General features: G+C 42.2%; 1 protein-coding gene across 1 annotated transcript; it reads left to right on the forward strand.

The window, feature by feature from the left end:
• Nucleotides 1-6293: 6293 nt before the first annotated feature.
• LOC137570444 (C-C motif chemokine 3-like) lies at nucleotides 6294-13579 on the forward strand. Its single transcript, XM_068279113.1, has 4 exons — nucleotides 6294-6401; nucleotides 8466-8577; nucleotides 10146-10223; nucleotides 12157-13579. Exons 1-4 carry the CDS (start codon nucleotides 6332-6334, stop codon nucleotides 12233-12235), a joined length of 339 nt encoding a protein of 112 aa, XP_068135214.1. The 5' UTR covers nucleotides 6294-6331; the 3' UTR covers nucleotides 12236-13579.
• The last annotated feature ends 4976 nt before the right edge of the window (nucleotides 13580-18555 follow it).

Raw genomic sequence — 18555 nt, forward strand, 5'->3', positions numbered from 1 at the left:
CCATTGAGTTCCACGACTTTCAAAGTCACAGAGAGCTCAGTCTTCTGAAGCTTGTTATCTCAACTGTTAGTCATTGTATTTTCTTTTTCTCTGCAGAGTAGGGTTCAAAAGTCACATAGCATAAAATCATTTAGAATGCTGAATAGTGTGTAAATTGTAACTATTAATGAATGATGCAATGTTATAAAAAAAAACAACGATATAACTGAAAGTAAAAATATGAGAATATTTTCTTTACTACTAATGTTCTAGTAATTATCCGTACTACACAACCAATTCATTATATCATATATTTTTTTCGCTTCAGTGTCTCTTTAACTGTATTCTCACCACTATCTACATGAACTCACTGTCTCCTACATCATCTCTAAACCATGTCCCACTACATGCCCACTTGACCCCTTTCCCTTTCATCTTAATACTCACCTATCCTCTACCATTACGCCTGCCTTGATCTCCTTTTTCAACCTTTCTCTCTCTAAAGGCATTTTTGACATGCAAGCAAACATTCATCATGCCTAAACTTAAAAAACCTTTTTTTCACTGTTTTTCCCTGTCCAACTAGACTCCAGGGAGTCTCTCTACTCCCTTTTTTTTCCAAACTACTTGAGCGCAATGTTTACTTAGACTTAGCCCATTACCTCACCGCTCATACTGTGTTCAATGATCTCCAATCTGGATTCCACCCAAGCCACTCAACCTAAACTGCCCTACTCAAAGTAACCAATGACCTGGTAACTGCTAAATCTAAAGGCTTTTACTCTATGTTTATCCTCCTACATCTCTCTTCTGCTTTCAACATAGTTGACCATCCTTTCCTTCTCCAAATCCTCTCATCCATCGGCATTCAGGGTCTTGCTCTTTCCTGGCTTTCCTCCTCTCCCAGATAAGACCTTCCGCATCACTCTGGCACCACCTCCTCTCCACGACACCTCACTGTTGAAGTTCCTCAAGGCAAAGTCCTCGGACCTCTCCTTTTCTCTATCTATACTTATGGTCTAAGTCAGCTTATCAATTCCTTTGGCTTTCAATATCACTTATAAGTTGACAATACCCAAATCTACTTTTTATCTCCTGACTTGGCTACTCTAACAGCTCTCCTCCTTTATATTCTCCCATTTTCTAAAACTCAACATGGACAAGACTGAATTAGTTATATTTCCACCCCAGAATAAAACGCATTATCAGCAATCTGTAGTTTTTAAACATTTGTTTTACATCCAAAAGATAAGAATAACATATACATTACATAACAAAAGTTAATGAATTGCAATAGATACGGTATACATATTAAAGAGACTCTGTAACAAAATGTTCAGCCTTTGTTCTACTATCGTACAAGTTCTTATATCTATTCTAAAGTGCTCTGGCTTACTGCAGCCTTTTGAAGTTGCTCCATTGCTGTAATAAATCAAATTTACTCTCCTTTGTCAGGCTTGTTGGCCCAAAGAGGAAGTCGCTGTAATTGTTTACAGACAGGTGGAGGTTACACTGATAGCCCTGCTCTGAGTCTTTTTGAGTCTTTCACACACTGAAAACTGTGAAAAGCAGAGCTCACACATTCCCTGCTCTCAGTAACTCCGTATCATCTACTGATAAAAGCTGATAATTGTGAGAAGCATAGCTCATACACTATTGCAGAATGCAGACACAGACCTGCTATCAGTAATCACTACTAAATTTTGCAGCATTCTTTACAAGGTAAAACTTCTTCTAAACTATGAAATAAACTTTAAAGGCTGAATTTATTGTTCGATTATATAATCTTTCATGGAAACTGTAATGTAGTTTACAGGAACATGCAATATTACGATGAACTTCCTGTTTGGCAGGTTTGCATATGTGTATCAGCACCAAGGAAACAAAGTGGCCGCTGCTGAGAGAAGAACAATGTCCAGAGTTCACATACAGGTAAATTATATATGATCAGCGCAGAGTCCAAAAACAAAAGACGAGTCTTCAACAAAGAATAGGAGCAGGTAAATCTCCACCACAATAAATATTAGGTTCACGGCACAGCTCTGCAATCATGGATACCCAAAAAAGGAAAGAGGCTTACCAGCTGGTGACAACCCACATTATAAGGTTGTATCAAGGCTTTGGTAGGACATCAGGAATCAACAGTCCGTCCAGGATCCACCAATTCAGCAATGATTCATCTCACGAATGGATATCAGTAAACATCATAAAAAATAAACAAACGGCAACCATAAGTGTAAACCGTTTAATATAGGGTTTTCATGGTAAAAACAGCTTAAAAATAGCATAAAAACAAAACTTACATACGGGGCCCATGTAATGGGAACCCCGAGAAAGTTGCACGCGTGTATGGGTCAGCAGTAACGGACAGTATCAAGGTGCCACCTGTCTCCTTCCCTGTTACCTATTCCTGTTTGACAGCCATATTTTTGGTTTACAAAAACAGTTTATAAAACTGCTTTTTTGGGGCCAGGATCCTGGTGGGGAGCAGCGAATATGTGACAGAGGGGGACAGGAGATGAAAACCTACAGGCTGGTGTGTTTATTTATATGAGGTTTTTAGGTTACAGATTCTCTTTAAGGAGATATATAAAGTACATGGTAACAGTCAAGTTGTCAAAGGACCGCAAAAGTGAATCTTGTAAATAGGTCAAAACATATCCAACTAATTAAAGTTACATAATCAATAGAGTTTAAGAGGAACCTTTGAAATAAACACACACACATAGGGTCTTGTGTGAGAGCTCAAAATGCAGAGAGATGATCCCATCAATTGGTGTTAGGTACAACTGGTGGATCATTTAGCAGTAATATCTGTTGAACAATTGCATTAGGCTGAATGATTTGATGATTCATTGCTTAGTGGGCACAGACATGGTGTCTAAGAAGCTCCACCATACTTTAAAGAAACATTTGGTGCTGGTGTCTTTTTATAAAGGTGATTCTACGCAATCCATCAAGAATACATGATATCATTTGATCTTTAATTGGTGTAACATGGGGGGAGTGGATGAAATCCAGTTCTGTAAGTCAGTTTTCTGGGCTACTGCTGAAATGATGGTAACCAGTTTATTACTTCCTTTGGTTGCCCTGAACCCCCTCCGTATCTGAAATACCAAAAACATTTCATACTGGAGTGGGAATCCCACAGTGTCATCTTGAAAGATTTCTGTGGAGAAATGTAAGCACAGTGATTAGGGATGAGCACAAATGTCACATAGGCTATCATTCATAAAGCATTCCCGAATGCGGAAATGCTGAAAACAGCCAACATTACTGAACACATAGCAAGATCTCCATTCATAAAGGCTCTTTCCGCATGAAAAGCTGACATTACCGAGCAGAGCGATAAATTACCGCCTTGTGCGGTGACTATTGTAACAAAATGTTAATTCATAAAGATTTCTGCAAGCGGTGTGAGGTCGGGAAATACCGCTCCCTTGGATGTGGCGATAACCATGTTAAGTTAATGGAGACACAGACCTCCCAGGCAGCTGCAGTAGAGCAGAACACGGAGAAATGCATCAACTCGGCAGCTTCCTGTGTGTTAAGCTTGGAGGTGTAATCTCCACAGTCAGCATACAACACATAAGCTGACGTGAAGGAGGTACACACACCAGCACAAGGGATCAGGATATCCCCAGTCTAGTGGAGGAGAGGACTGACTCCAATAGGAGATTGTGGTGCACAGAGCCGGTGCAGATCCGAACAGCCACAAACAACACTTTCGTAATAACGTCTCAGCGCAAAGTAGCGCTGAGCGCATAAACCAGGACTGAGGAGATCAGGACAGGTAGACAGAATGAACGCTTGCTTAACTAGCCACTACTTAGTGACAGCAAGCGTCCACAATAAAACAGACTGGAATGAGGTAGCCAATGCGTTTGCAGCAATGGCGTGCCTCACAAAGACAGGACAGGATAGTCAGGAAATAGCAGGATCAAGATAGATGAACGTAACACAGATAAATATACAATAAGTATGATTTCCTAGCATATTACAATTACAGCTATCAATGAAACTATTTGTAACGTCTGACTAACATATGTATATATCGGCAATGAACCGATATATGACATAAGCAGGAACTCTGACTAAGACTGGATTAATACAGGGAACAGGACTCAGAAGGATTCGCTATCTCTTCGCAGAGATGAACGCAATCCACAAACAGGACCAGGAACAGGATAACTAGCTCAGCGTGCTGGAACGCTGACTAACGGAACACAGGATATAAACAGTTCGTGTACGTATATATCAGCGACACTGATGTATCAACGTAACACGAATACAAGGAAAATAATAAACGTGCAAGTATGCGTATATATTGGCGATGAACCAATATATGACACAAGACAAGCAAAGTAACAACTTCTAGAACAAGAGCAGAACTAGGAGGACTCGCTGACCCCTTCGCAGGAGTCAGCGCAGTCCACACGGACCAGGAACGAGGTGGGGCACGAGCAGAGTAACAGACTGAATCTGAGACTATGGTAGCCCATCAAGCATTGCAGGAAGCAGTTCTTTATACTGAGGTCATCCAATGGGAGCAGACCTGCAGATTCCCACACAAGTGAATGGTAATTAATCATAGGCTGGCAGCAGGAAAAGGCAGACAATGATATGCAGCCTGCAGGAAAGGGATTGCCCCTCCATAGCAGCAGACAATGTTTGTTTACACAAAAGCATATTAAACTGTCATTAACTTCAGAGCGACTGCAGATGGAATCAGCAACTAGTTTAAGTGCAAACCAAACTATGCAAGAAAATGTATGTAATGACATCAGAACTGCTTGGGTTACAATACCACTGCAGCCAGCAGTAAACGCTGCAGACATGATCATAACACTGTGTTTCCGCAAGCCTATCGCCTGTCTACAGCCAGCCTAGTTCTGGAAATCTCCGCACTGCTATCGCAACTGTCAACATTTTTATGAATAAGCAGCCAGAAGTCTAAAATACCGAAAGCGGTGTTTTCCCACATAGATTTACTTTACCAACCACACTTTTATGAATGATAGCCAATGTCATAATTTTGCATCAAAATTCACAATTACAATGCAAAATCGTAATGCAAAATTTGGGGAAAAATCGTAATTCATCGTAATTCATTTCATCTGTAATGGTAATCAGGAAGTAATTTCCTGCAGGCTTTAGTGATAAAAAGCAAAGCCCCCATACATGCTATTCTCAACAAAATTGCTACGTATGTTTCTTGAGGAACGTAACCAGAACATATACTGTACAAACGGAACGGATGTGTAAAGATCCAATGTTAACCTATGGATCCATTCACATGCGTCCGTTGGTACGGATACGTTCCGTACGTTCCGGTCCCCGGATCTAAAAATTGCTGCGGGCCCTAATTTTCTGGACCATTCTGCCCAGCGGAACAGATCCAGACAAAAAATGCTGCAGTATTGGGGTAATGGGAAACGGACCGTTTCTTCACACTAATGAAGAAACGGACCGTTCCACGGGGGATGGGGCATGGGCTGACGCGAATCTGAGTGAGGGGGGGGGGGGTGAGGGAGGATGTAGCAGCCGGGCTGGTGGGTGAGGGAGGGTAAAATACATACCTAATGTTCTGTAGCGGCCGGCGATAGAGGCATTCGTCTTCTTCCGCGTCATGTGACCACATGATGTGTCATGTGACTAGTCACATGACGCACTGTGTAGTCACAGAGGAAGAAGAGAAAGGCTCTACCGCCGGCTGCTGCAGAACATTAGGTATGTATTTGCGGCGAAACTTGAGTGAAAACTGATCCGATCAATCATTGATCAGATCCGTTTTCACTTCCATTCTGCAGTGTGCACAGAGCCATCCGGATCTGATGAAGTGGAGACCGGATCCGCTTACTGGATCCGTTTGGCTCAAAAACGCAATGTGAACCGAGCCTTAAGGAGAAATATTAGTAATTGAATCATTCAGTTACATTCCGCAACATTCCTCTTTAAGTTGTGCACTAGAGTAAACCGAAAGGCAAAAAGGGATTTCTGAACAGCACAAGCACATGTAAATGAATGTGTTTCTTCATCAGAGCCTATGAGCCAACTCAAGAATTAGGATGTATGCAAAACTTCACAGGAATCTTTGAAAAAAAAGTTCTTTTTTTAAACTTAAAGATTTAGCCCCAAGTCAAATGACTTTTCATCATAGGGCAAAGGATGTTTCACCTTCCAGGGGTGATGCTGCAATTATGGAATGGAAAAAATGAGCATCATTTCCTTCTGCAAAGTTCCTCTTTTTTAGCGGTTAAAGGAAGACGGTTCCCTATGTGTATCACAGTGCTCAGCTGCCCTGCATACAGGAGAGGAAACAAGCCAAGAAGAACTAAGACATCCCAGCACCATGTGCTCAGCCAAGATCATGCTGTGTATGGCTCTCCTTGCTGCAGCTGCAATCGCCACCATATCTGCTGGTAAGTAGGGATTCAAGATGAAATGAGGAGGAAAAGCGATGAATAAGATCAGTCTAAAAAGTTGGTTTATGAATAACAGGGAAAAAATTTATTTAGAGCTGTTATTTGGATTCAGGATTGTTATTTTAGTATTTAAAGGGTTACTCCGCTTTACAGCAAATATCTTTATGTGTCATCAGTCATCACCACACCAATATTAGTTTTTAGCTTCAATCTTCATCAGTCATAACTTTATTTTCGAAGGCTTGCTGTAAAATTTAGCAGCAATATATGGTTTGATGTTGTTGGTACACAGAAATCTGTCTCTGCATGTCTCACTGGTATACAATATGTATAAAGTGCATGCATAGTTGGGAGTAGGGATGGAGTTAGCCAGGGCATGGGTTAACTAGTGTGGTGCATTTACACCCCATTGTTCCTACCTGGCCTCTGACCTGATCTGGCTGCCGCAGTGAACTCCACCCCTATTGGCTAGACTACCTCAAGTCAGAAGTTATGCTAAGCATTATGGGATTTAATTTCACAGGTGGCCAAAACATGCAAATTTCCATCTCAGAACCAGCTGAGACAGCCATGCGAGGTTGATTTCACAATGCACAATGCAGCAGTGTTATTGATCAGGCACCAGCCAAAGAGTGTGTAACATTTATCACATGAAGGTCTGTGCTGCACTACAGATTGTGAAAATAGTTGAAAAATATAGAGGTGATTTGGTGAGGACTGTAATTTCTTTGATAAGATGGAAATACAGTTGAAACTGTTTTGGAAAAGGTGATTGCTATGCTGTGGTCAACTCCCCCACTTCTCTGTTCTCTTTTTCACAATTCAACACAGTGGGGGTATTTTATTGTTTTCAGAACAGGTGCTAAGAAACCTGCAGCACTGGCAGGGAAGATATCCAAATCCAACAATCAGGTTCCAGTTATTAACTAAAGCAAGGATTCTGATAATTGTCTTGTTTTAGTTCTTGTTACCTTTATAAGCCAATCCCACCTTATGAGACACAAAATGAAATATCAATGAATGGTACACAGTATAGCACTATTACTCTGAAGATGACTGCAACTTTTTTTTAATTGCTCTAAAAGCAACATATTGAACGTTGCTGAGTTGAAATGCCAAATTCAGTGTATTACTGGTGAGAGCCCCTTCTCTGATCTGAGTCAGGGCAGAAAGCTGAGACCATTCCTACAGTGGTTCACCACATATATCAATCAGTTGAAAAAATAGGAAAACAAGGAGGTACCCCAACAGTGATTTTCCAAACTTGGATTTCAAATACACAACTTGTTTAGTATACACCTGAGGAAGGGAGTTGTACCTGAAAACGTGTATCTGAACGCAATTGATAAAACACAACATTTCAAACATTTCTGTTGGAGTGGTTTCTTATTTTCCTATCTGAGCTAAGAACTCGCAATTCTTTCTGTGCTATAAAAGATAAGCCACAGCATGATAACCTTTATGATTAAAAATGATTTCCTTACAATTAATGGAAATCCTGAAGAAAAAAAAAAACTTTAGAACTTGGTTTCACAGGAAGCACTGATGGGGTTTACTGCTTGGGGAGAGTGCAGTGCGTGCTCTTGCAGTCTATTCACAGCTGTCGATAAAAACTAATTAAACACTTTGATCTACTGTAGGTAATCTGAACACAGAGATACAGCAGAGGATGTCTTCAACAACTATATGTGGAGTAAAGATTTTTCATTGTGGGCTGTTCAAAAGTTCAGATCCACTGATTTTTTTTTCCTGGTTGAACTTGATGGACAGATGTCTTTTTTTTTAAACCAAACTAACTGAAACAATGTAACTTTAAAACAACAACCTGCTTCTTTCTTTTTTTTGGTGACAGTAGTAGCAAGATTTCTTGAAATAGGTTGTGTTTAGGCCACTGGCCAATGACTTGGCAGCCAATTTGATTTAATATTATCCTTTAAACCTCATTATAGATGGGGAGGAGGACAGCTGTGAGAATGTAAGATGAACTAAGCATGAATTGGATGGTTTTTATTGAAGTATACTTCTGTGTGATAATTCCTGCCTTCCTTTCAATAATTTCAGACACTGGCAAGTTTAGCACCTGCTGCACGAAGGTCTCATCAGCCAAGCCCAGGGTTCACATTGAGGACTTCCTCATCCAGAAAGCAGATCCTCCTTGCGTTGATGCAGTGATGTAAGTATTGAGCTCATCCATCATGATTAGTTAGTACACACAATGGAAAGATTATAGAGTTACTCATCTGAGAACTTACTCAGAACTTACCGTTCATAGACTTACTCATCGCAGAACGCAGAAAGGTTCTGATTTGCTGGTGACAAATCATGTTTTACTTCTCTTAGCAGTAAGTGCTAAGCATAGCAAGTTGGTGTCCAATAATGGTGCAATTTTTAGTGAATGATCATTGTTTAGTTCAGATAATTGAGTTCAAAGAAAAGATCATTTTTAATTGATCCACAACATTAATGGAGCCAAACTATTCAGAATATAGAAATTAGTTGCAATCATATGTAAAAATAAGGAAACGATCAATCAATAATGCGATTGGCCAGGATGAATAAGGTTCATCAGCTTCTTTAGTTTTTATACAATACAATTTAAATCATTCAATCCCAGAAAAAAATAATCTTTCATTCAAAATTAATGGGCACCTTCACAAATCTGTCATGCTTCTCCATGGGTTCTGCTACACGAGTAACAGCTGCATGTATGTTTTTTTTTTGTTGGGGGGTGGGGGGATTTGCTTTCAGTGTGTCTGTGATGATCCCAATCAAACATACTGTAAATCCACCCAATCTATTGTATCCATTTTAGAGAATTTGTCTCTTTCCAAGAAGTTAGGCAGTGGTTTAGAAATACACTTTGGGGAATATTTAAAACTTTTGAAGCTATCAGTGGCATTCTAAGTGAAGTGTGTGTGTGTGGGGGAGTGCATTGGGTGTCACCATGGAAGGTGTGACATCTGGGCAGACACAATCCAGGCTACAGCCAGCCGGGGATGACATAATTCCTGCCTCCCTCTCCATGCCCTCCCCCCCATGTCCCCCTGCGGAGTAGGGTGCAGCAGTGTGGCTTGTGAATTCATCTCACCTGATCCCAAAGCATCTGCTCTCTCTGCTACCTGTTCCCATGCATATCACCTAATTACACGTGACATGCAGATATTGGGTGGTCAGAGAGCGGCCAGCAGTCGGGGAGCATGGAGGCCCTGAGGATCAGGTGAGTTTCCCTCACAAGCCGCACCTCTGTGTGCTACTCTGCAGGGGGACACAGGAGGTGGAGAGGGTGGGAGAAATATCGGCTCCCATCCTCGGAGTGTACCACTAGACCACCAGGCAAGCTATATGGGGATGTGGGATACTAGCAGACCGCCAGGCATGTGACATTGGCGAATATCACTAGACCGCCAGAGATGTCAAATGGGGGTACCACTAATGCTCCACCCCATGAAGCCCCCTTAAAAAAAATGTGTTTGATTGGTGGGGGGTGTCTTTAAATAATCAGCACTGGGTGTCAAATAGTCTAGGCACACCACTGGTAGCTATTACATTTTCAAAAACAAAACTACATACTGTACATATATTAATTACAAATATAACTGCTCATCTCACAAAAATGTCATGAAGTTATCTAAGACACACATTGTTGAGGGGCAACTCTTCTGTGGTCATAACTAAGTGCACAGCTGTGTCTGCATAATGCCAACAGCATGACATGTCTAACACAACATGTACTTTTTCTAGGTTTATTACAAAGGAGGGGAAGATTCTTTGCTCTAAACCGAATGTACCCTGGGTTACGAAGAAGGTGAAAGAGATCAGGTAGGCTGAGCCGCTGAGTTATACGAATCACCTTTTTGTTCTTTGAGGCTTATCGATAGATCTTGTGTTTTGTTAAAAAGAACATTTTCTTATGCTTGCTGTGTAATGATGTTAATGCATTTGGTGTTCCATGATAATAATGTTTTATCACAAAACAAACACAAGGAGGGGCAACTGCTTACCAAGCAGCACCTGGCTGTTTAAATTGTCTGCAGGGTAAAGCTTCTCAGCAAATTTAAAGGCACCGTAAATGTGTCTGAACATGCAGTACCTGATCTAGCGCAGGCTGAACCATTATACTACAGGTAGTCCCTGAAGTACGAACACCCAACTTACGAATGGCACACCAATAAGAACGGTCCAAAAATGGGAAATTTGATTCTGTGGGAACAAGTAAAAAAAAAATGTAGTTTTTGAGAAAGTAGATATTAAAAAATTCAAAGAAAAAAAGGTTTTTAAACTCGTTAAAATGACATTTTTTTGAGGCAACAGGGAGACAGTGATGACACAGTGAGAGGGGAGGGCAAAGGTGGCACAGAGGAACAGAGGTGACACGGGGGGGGGGGGGGGGGAGACAATGGAGGCACGGGGGAATAGAGGAGGTACAGGGGACAGAGATGGCAGAATGTTTCAACTTAAAGCGGTATATAACCCTGCATTTCAACTTTGCTCTAAAACATTATTTACAGTATATTATATGCAACCAGCATTTTTTTTTTTTACTAGACGAGCATTGGAAGGGTTACACAGAGCTTTAAAGTTCCTGGAGAGAACTGCAGAAGCATCCGAAGCTTACGTAGATACATTTTGTTTACATAAATGTATCTAAGTGTTGAATGTGACTCACTCTCTCTGACTGAGAAGGAGCTGGAGGACAGCCAAAGAGTGTGTAACATTTATCACTTGTTACATTCTATTTAGTTAAATGTATCTATCTGAACTTCTGCATATCTCTCCACAGAACTTTAAACCTCTGTGTTTAACCCTTCCAATGCTGGTCTAGTAAAAAAAAAAAATGCTGGTTGCATATAATATGCTGTAAATAATGTTTTAGAGCAAAGTTGAAATGCAGGGTTATATTCCGCTTTAAGAACAGATTCAGGTTAAGGATGAACCTACCGTCCCTATCTTATTAGTTCCTGCTCCCTTGCCATCATCCCATGCTCAACCGTTCCTCCTCTGTCTCCCTACTTAATCCGGCCGACTGATGAGTTGGCCAGTGACTCTGGACTGCGCATCCTCTATTGCGCTACCGCGGCCGATAGTGTTCTGCGCATGCATGGTAGCAATTTTTTCCTCAATGCACAAGTGCAGAATGCTCCCGGCAATGGGGAGCGTGATAGAGGATGCACGGCATGGGGCCTTGCATCCAGCATTAAGAGGGACACCCGAGGAACGGCAGAGAGCGGGATGATGTCAAGAGACCAGGAAGATTTTAGGGGGCTGGAAGAAGGCCCTAGGTAAGTAAATGAGCATTTTTTTTACTTTAAGGTTTCCTTTAACCACTTTACCCCCAAGGGATTTTTACCCTAACGGACCAGATGGTGACGCTTAATCGGAGTCATGTCCATTCATTCCAGGGATTGTAATTGGTTAGGGGAACGCTTGTTCCCCTTCCCCAATCGTGGAGTTCTGGTACGAGCAGCAGGGGGGGTGCACAAGCACCGCGGTGGTGGGGGCAAGGGATGCATTAAAACATCCTGGAACCGTTAAAAGGCTCCAACAGGGTGTTTTAATGTGGCAGCTCATCCCTAAGTGGTTAAATGTGCAAATGGCTAATTATTTGATTTGTTTTTGCTTGTGGACAACATCCACTGATCTCCTGCCACCAGACAGAAACCTTATCGGTTATCTTACAAAGCAAAGCATATAAACATATATTTTATAGCATAATATATCAATGTTTTAACTATGAGTTTTTTCATTTTTTCAGGTTGCGAAAAGAAGCACCTGAAACAACTGAAACCAGTCAAAAAAACAGCACGACGCCTATCCCAACAGTCCGCATTTGAGACGTCAAATCGTATAAAGCATTGATTGGACGAAAATAGCAGAAGTTGTGTCAGCAACATAGTTACAGTTTACATTTTGTGGTTATTTAACTGGGCAGCAATTCTATAGAATTGCAATTTATTTATTTTTGTACTTGTTTTTAAAGTAGACTAAAAATCATGTACTTAAAATATGCAGCTAAAGTCATGGTTTACAAATACGCTGAAGCACAAGGCACTGTAATGTTCGGGAAACATAGGCAGATATGTGTAAATGAAGCGAAAATAAGTATTGAAACTCCTTTACCAAGTCACTTAATAAGTTGATTGAATTTCAGACAATCTGCAGTCGGTGGCCTGATTTATCTTTAGGCTCCCAAGCCATGTGCCTAGAAATGCCAGAGCTGTAGAGGCTGCTAAAACCCACTAGTGACCACACTATCTTCAGCATCACTGCACGCTCTAGTCACCCTAATAACTATATTATTAGTATTATTATTATTGTTATTGTATATTTATATAGCGCCAACATCTTTATGGTCAGTCAGTGATAGAATATGCATATACTTATTTAGATTGTAAGCTCACAAGTAGTGGTGAGCTCTACAATTAGCTACCGATAGGGCTTGTTTCACTAAACCGTAATAACTCAAATATCACACCTTATCAAAGATCACACCTTATGAAAAGATATCACACCTTATCAAAGCTAACACGCCTTATCATAGCGAACATGCCTTATCAGAGTAGCATGGCAAGCACAACAAACTTATGCCTGCTAATTGGCAATGGCACTCATCCTGCCCTGAGCCCCTGCAGGTTTGTAGCGCTCGCTATGCTACTCTTATAAGGTGTGTTAACTTTGATAAGGTGTGATAACTTTGATAAGGTCTGATATCTTTTCATAAGGTGTGATATCTTTTCATAAGGTGTGATATTTGAGTTATCACGGTTTAGTGAATCAAGCCCATAGTGCTCACCACTACTTGTGGGGGGTGGGGGAGTTTACTTACCTACGCCGCTGCCTATAGCTGATGCATTCCACTCCTCTACGTCCTCCTTCCGGGTTTGAAGGAGGAAGTAGTGGAGTTACATGAACCATGAGTGAAACACATCGGCTATAGGCAGCGGCATAGGTAAGTTAACCCCCTTCTGCCACGGGCAGTGCTATTTAATTTAAATTTTGATTATGTGTAGCTAAGTACTATAGTGCTCGTCACCACTACTCACAAGTTCTCTATGTCTGCTTTGTGCAAAATGTAATTTTAATTTATTTTTATTCTGAAAGTATTGTATGTATTTTGTTATATTTGTGAAACCTCCTCCTGCCCGATGTAAAGATAACATGAGCTTATTTAATAATTATTTAACAGACTTTACAAAGGACATCAGTATTTGTTTTCTGTTCTTTGGATATTGTAATTTGTAATTCAATAAGAAAGTTGTATTCTGTACTGTATACAAAAGTAAAATATTTATTGCTGAATATGAGCCCCATTTAATTATTCGACAATAAGGGGACTACATACATTTTTACATGGGTTACATTGGTGAGCTGAGATAATAGTCAATGTTCAGGGAATCTCCTGATTTTGCATGTGAAATTATCTCTTTATGCCTCTGAAGCCGGGCTCACATCCAGAACTGCTGGTGTATAGCAAGTATATAGCTAATAAATCTTACAGAACCACATCATGCGAGGTTCCCACAGGAATGTTCTGTCTCCAGCACCGCTTACTCTTACTACTTCCTAATAATCAGGAAGTAGTAAGTTACTGATGATCAGGAAGTTATAAGTTACTGCTAATCAGGAAGTAGTAAGTAACTGCTATTCAGGAAGTAGTAGAGTAAGTGGCACTGGAGACAGACCATCAGGGCAGCAGTGCACTTCGCATGGAGTCAGGGTTGTCACCTCATACCTTTAAATATTGACACATATGAATTATACATGCCTGTGGCTAGTTACATGCAGTGTAGGTACTGATTAGATGTGAGTAGCCCCAGAATCTGTATAACTTAGATGTGTCAGAATTTAAAAGGATGAGGTGGCAACTCTTCACGGAGTCCGGAAGGTGAGTCTTTATTACACTGCTCCCACTGCTATATATCTTCTTTACCTGCAATGGAGGGAGGCGTACAGCGGGGGGGAGGGGGCAAGGAGAGGGAGGAGTCGAGCTTTCTCCCCGAAACTAAATCCCAGTGTGCTGCTGCTCCCCCTCCAGGGGGGAATGCACCTATACCTGGCTAACCTATACTAGGGGAACCCTACTGTATACCTAGCTAACCTATACTGGGGCACCTATACCTATACCTGGCTAACTATACCAGGGCACCTATACCTGGCTAACCTATACTGGGGCACCTATACCTGGCTAACCTGTACTGGGATACCTATACCTGACTACCTATATTGGGGGGGGGGGGGCTAAATACCACATTTCAAATAATGTTCTCGAGCTCACATATGGGGGTGGCGCAATTTTGACACCTTCGTCCTGTAAGCAATTTAGCCTGGAAACTACCCTTGCCCGTGCTACAACGCAGCCATAAAGCCAATGGGCACTCTGTGCATGTAATAACGTGCACGTTAATTTCCAGATCATGAAGGTTGTTATGATAGTGTGTGTTTTATTGCACACAATATGCTGAAACTGGTGTGTTTAGAAAACCTAGTCCATTTCAATACAGAAATGTAAATGTGCTCATACAATTGTATAGGCCAGTGGTCCTCAAACTATGGCCCGCGGGCCGAATGTGGCCCCCTGAGGCTTTTTTACTGGCCCCCCACACACAAAGGGCTCGATTCACAAAGTGGTGATAACCCAGTTAAAGACTTTAGGCGTGATAACCATTTTATCACGCCTAAACTCAGTTTAGGCATGATAAGTTTAGGCATGATAAGTTTAGGTGTGATAAGTTTAGATAAGTTTAGATCACAAAGTCCCGTGTGCAAAGCAGCGCCATTAAACTCTATGCGACGTTTCGCGCACCAGACTTTGCTAGCGCAAAACCTTTGATCAGCTGTGCACTGCGGTGCTAACCCAGTTGGTGCTATAGTTATCATGCCTAAACTTATCATGCTTAAACTTATCACACCTAATCTTATCACGCCTAAACTTAAGGGGCTTTTCACCAGCGTGCTAACAGTTTGCACCGCTTTGTGAATCAAGCCCAAAATGTATTACTTATAGATGCGGTCAGCTACATCTTTAAATATTGGTGGTCCACATATAGAATAGCAGTGCTGGCACCATCCATCCACATGGAAGCTAGAAAGCAGTAATTTGCTGGTTTCCAATCAAATTCTACATCAGGTGACACTGCTGTCCAATTGGACTGCCGGTTGTCACCTGGGTATGCTTCAGTGTCTGGCCCGCAAAGACTTCTACATCATTTTATGTATACTCCGGCACCCCAGCAGTCTGAAGTATGTTGACCCGGCCCTCGAGCCAAAACGTTTGGGGATCCCTGGTATAGGCAGTGCATCCACATGTAGCAGCACAGTGTGCAGTGATGCAGAGAAAAGCAAGGTGTATAGTGTGAATGCACCCTAGACAAATCTATTACCATAAAAAGTAGCATTATCAGATGCATATAAATCTATGCCTGGGGTTGGACGTATGATCGTAATCCATGCCGTTTTTGGATCAACTACATCTCTTTTCTTTTTGTTTTGCACTATTATTCTTTCTTATTTTTGTAGAAAGTTTAAAGTGTGGTTGCCTGATAGGAAGTTAAAGCGATGCAATATTCCGGAAGTGGTTTTGTGGTCTGCTAGCTAGATTCAAAGAACTTAAGATAAGCTATGCAGCTACCTCCGCATTTAAAGGACAACTGAAGTGAGTGGGATTTGGAGGCTGCTATATTTATTTTCTTTTATGCGATACCAGATCTCTGGCTACCCTGCTGATCCTCTGCCTCAAATACTTTTACTCATAGACCCTAAGGCCCCGTTAAGTTAACACTTAAGTTAAGTTCACACTTACACTTACAACCGCAAAACACTAGCAATGAGAGATTGTACACGATAAACGTGTATTTTTCACTGTACTGTTTTGTGATTTGTAAGTGATCGTGATTAGCGTTCCCTTAACATTGTAATCGGCATCGCTCAAAAATGCACCGCGTTTGCATTTGGCGATAATTACAAATTGCTGACTATCGCAGCAGTGAGATCATTGCCATATACTTTTAATTGCACTAGAGTTTTAAAAAGGGCTTGTGATCGCTGGCTATTCGGCGATTAGCGGTAAACTCCTGCTAATTACCCAAATGTGAATGGGCCCTGAACAAGCATGCAGCCGATCAGGTGTTTCTAACATCAGGGGCGTTGCTAGGATCCTAAAAATCCGGGGCACTTTTGGCCACTTCAGCCAAAAAAATGGGTGTGACCATGCACCAGAATGGGGGTGTGGTCATGGGTGGGGCCAAATTTACATGAACGTAACAGCGGTCTAAATAGGCCTGCCCAGCAAAATGCTGGATGTTCCATTAATACTGTAATAATGTTCCATTAGTACAAACAACTAGGCAGAGTTACCTGGTTTGTGTGCTGGCTGGTCTGGCCTGCTGCCAGGTTATCTGGCAGTTCCCCCATAGCATTCCCTGACCTTCTAGTGGACTCCCTCCCATGGGCCTCCCATTAAGGCACTACGACTGCCAACATGCCCCATAGAAGTACCCCTATAAAGGCATCACAGCTCCCAGCATGACACCACAGAACCCAGTATGCACAGATAGAGGCACCACAGCACCCAGCATACCTCTGATTGATGCACCACAGCTCCCAGCATGTCTGACATTGAGGCACCACAGCTGACTCTGCCTGGGGGACATTTGGGGTACCCCAGAATAGTTTCGGGGCACGTGCCACTGTTCTTTGGGGCTAGCAATGCCCCTATCTGACATTATTGTCAGATCTGACACGATTAGCTGCATACTAGTTTCTGGTGGTATCTGGACACTACTGCAGATAAATAGATCAGGTTTGCCAGGCAACTGGTATTGTTTGAAAGGAAATCAATATGGCAGCCTCCATATTCTTCTCACTTCAGTTGTCTTTTAAACATACTACTCAAAATGATCAGTGTTTCCAAGGACACTTCTGTGTATTCATCTGCAGAGATGGTCATTGAGATACTAATAATTATGGCTTGGGTGCAAATTTAATGCAAATTGTATGCAGCTTGGAACTGGGCTGATCAAAAAGGACAGGAAGTGCATTTCATTGGCTCACTTTCAAGTTTCATATAATGTACATTAAATTTGCACGCATGGTCAAACGAATAGCATTTTATTGTCCATCTCTAATCATCTGAAATCTAGAATTAGATAACAACACAGTGACTTTACAGTTGATTATCGTGTACACTAACTGCAGGCTGTACATATGCACGGACCCGGAAGCACCTGTGGGTGGCCATTTAGTGTGGACGGTGCAGTTGGAGTCGGCAGCTTAGTGCGGTGTGTTAGACGCACTGGCGTACCAATAGGGGATGCGACGCCTGTCGTCGCAGGGGGGCCCGGGGCCCCCCCAGGGCCCGCTCAGGGACTTTTGGGGGCAGGAGGGGTTGCAGCATAAGAGGACAGTGTGGCAGATCGGTGGGGAGGGGGGAAATCCCCCCCTCCCTCACCTCAGGCTCTCCTCTCAGCGCTCCCCCTCCTGCAATCATTGGTGGCAGCGGGCAGGCAGCAGCAGCAGCAGCAGTGGCAGCAGGATAATACATTACCTCCTTCTCGCTGGAGGACTTCCGTTCTAAGAGCTTCTTGCAACTTCCTGTGTAAACAGGAAGTTGCTCCTAGAGAACGGAAGTCCTCCAGCGAGAAGGAGGTAATGTATTATCCTGCCTCCACCGCTGCTGCTGCTGCTGCCTGCCCGCTGCCACCAATGATTGCAGGAGGGGGAGTGCTGAGAGGAGAGCCCGAGGTGAGGGAGGGGGGGGGCAATTTCCCTCCTCCCCACCGATCTGCCACACTCTCCTCTTATGCTGCGACCCCTCCTGCCCCCAAAAGTCCCTGAGCGGGCCCTGGGGGGGATTTTTTTTTTTGCAGGGGGCCCGGGGATTTCTAGGTACGCCCCTGGTTAGACGTTTACCAACATTATTACCAAAAGTGCAGTATAGTAAAGCAACCACAAGATGTTACTGTCTGTAGAGTAATGTGAAGATCTTTATGGTATTGTGATTTCCTGTATTCCCTCTGTGATCCTCTCTGTTGTAAGTATGCTACATTTCCTGATGGTGTATGATATATCTCTGAATGTTTTCCTTCAGTAAAGAGTTCTAACTTGTTATACTGGGTGCCTATCTGCGTGTACAGAACACTCTGCTCTGTCATGGGGG

The sequence above is a fragment of the Hyperolius riggenbachi genome, chromosome 4, assembly GCF_040937935.1.
Source record: "Hyperolius riggenbachi isolate aHypRig1 chromosome 4, aHypRig1.pri, whole genome shotgun sequence".
NCBI classification, from domain to species: Eukaryota; Metazoa; Chordata; class Amphibia; order Anura; family Hyperoliidae; genus Hyperolius; species Hyperolius riggenbachi.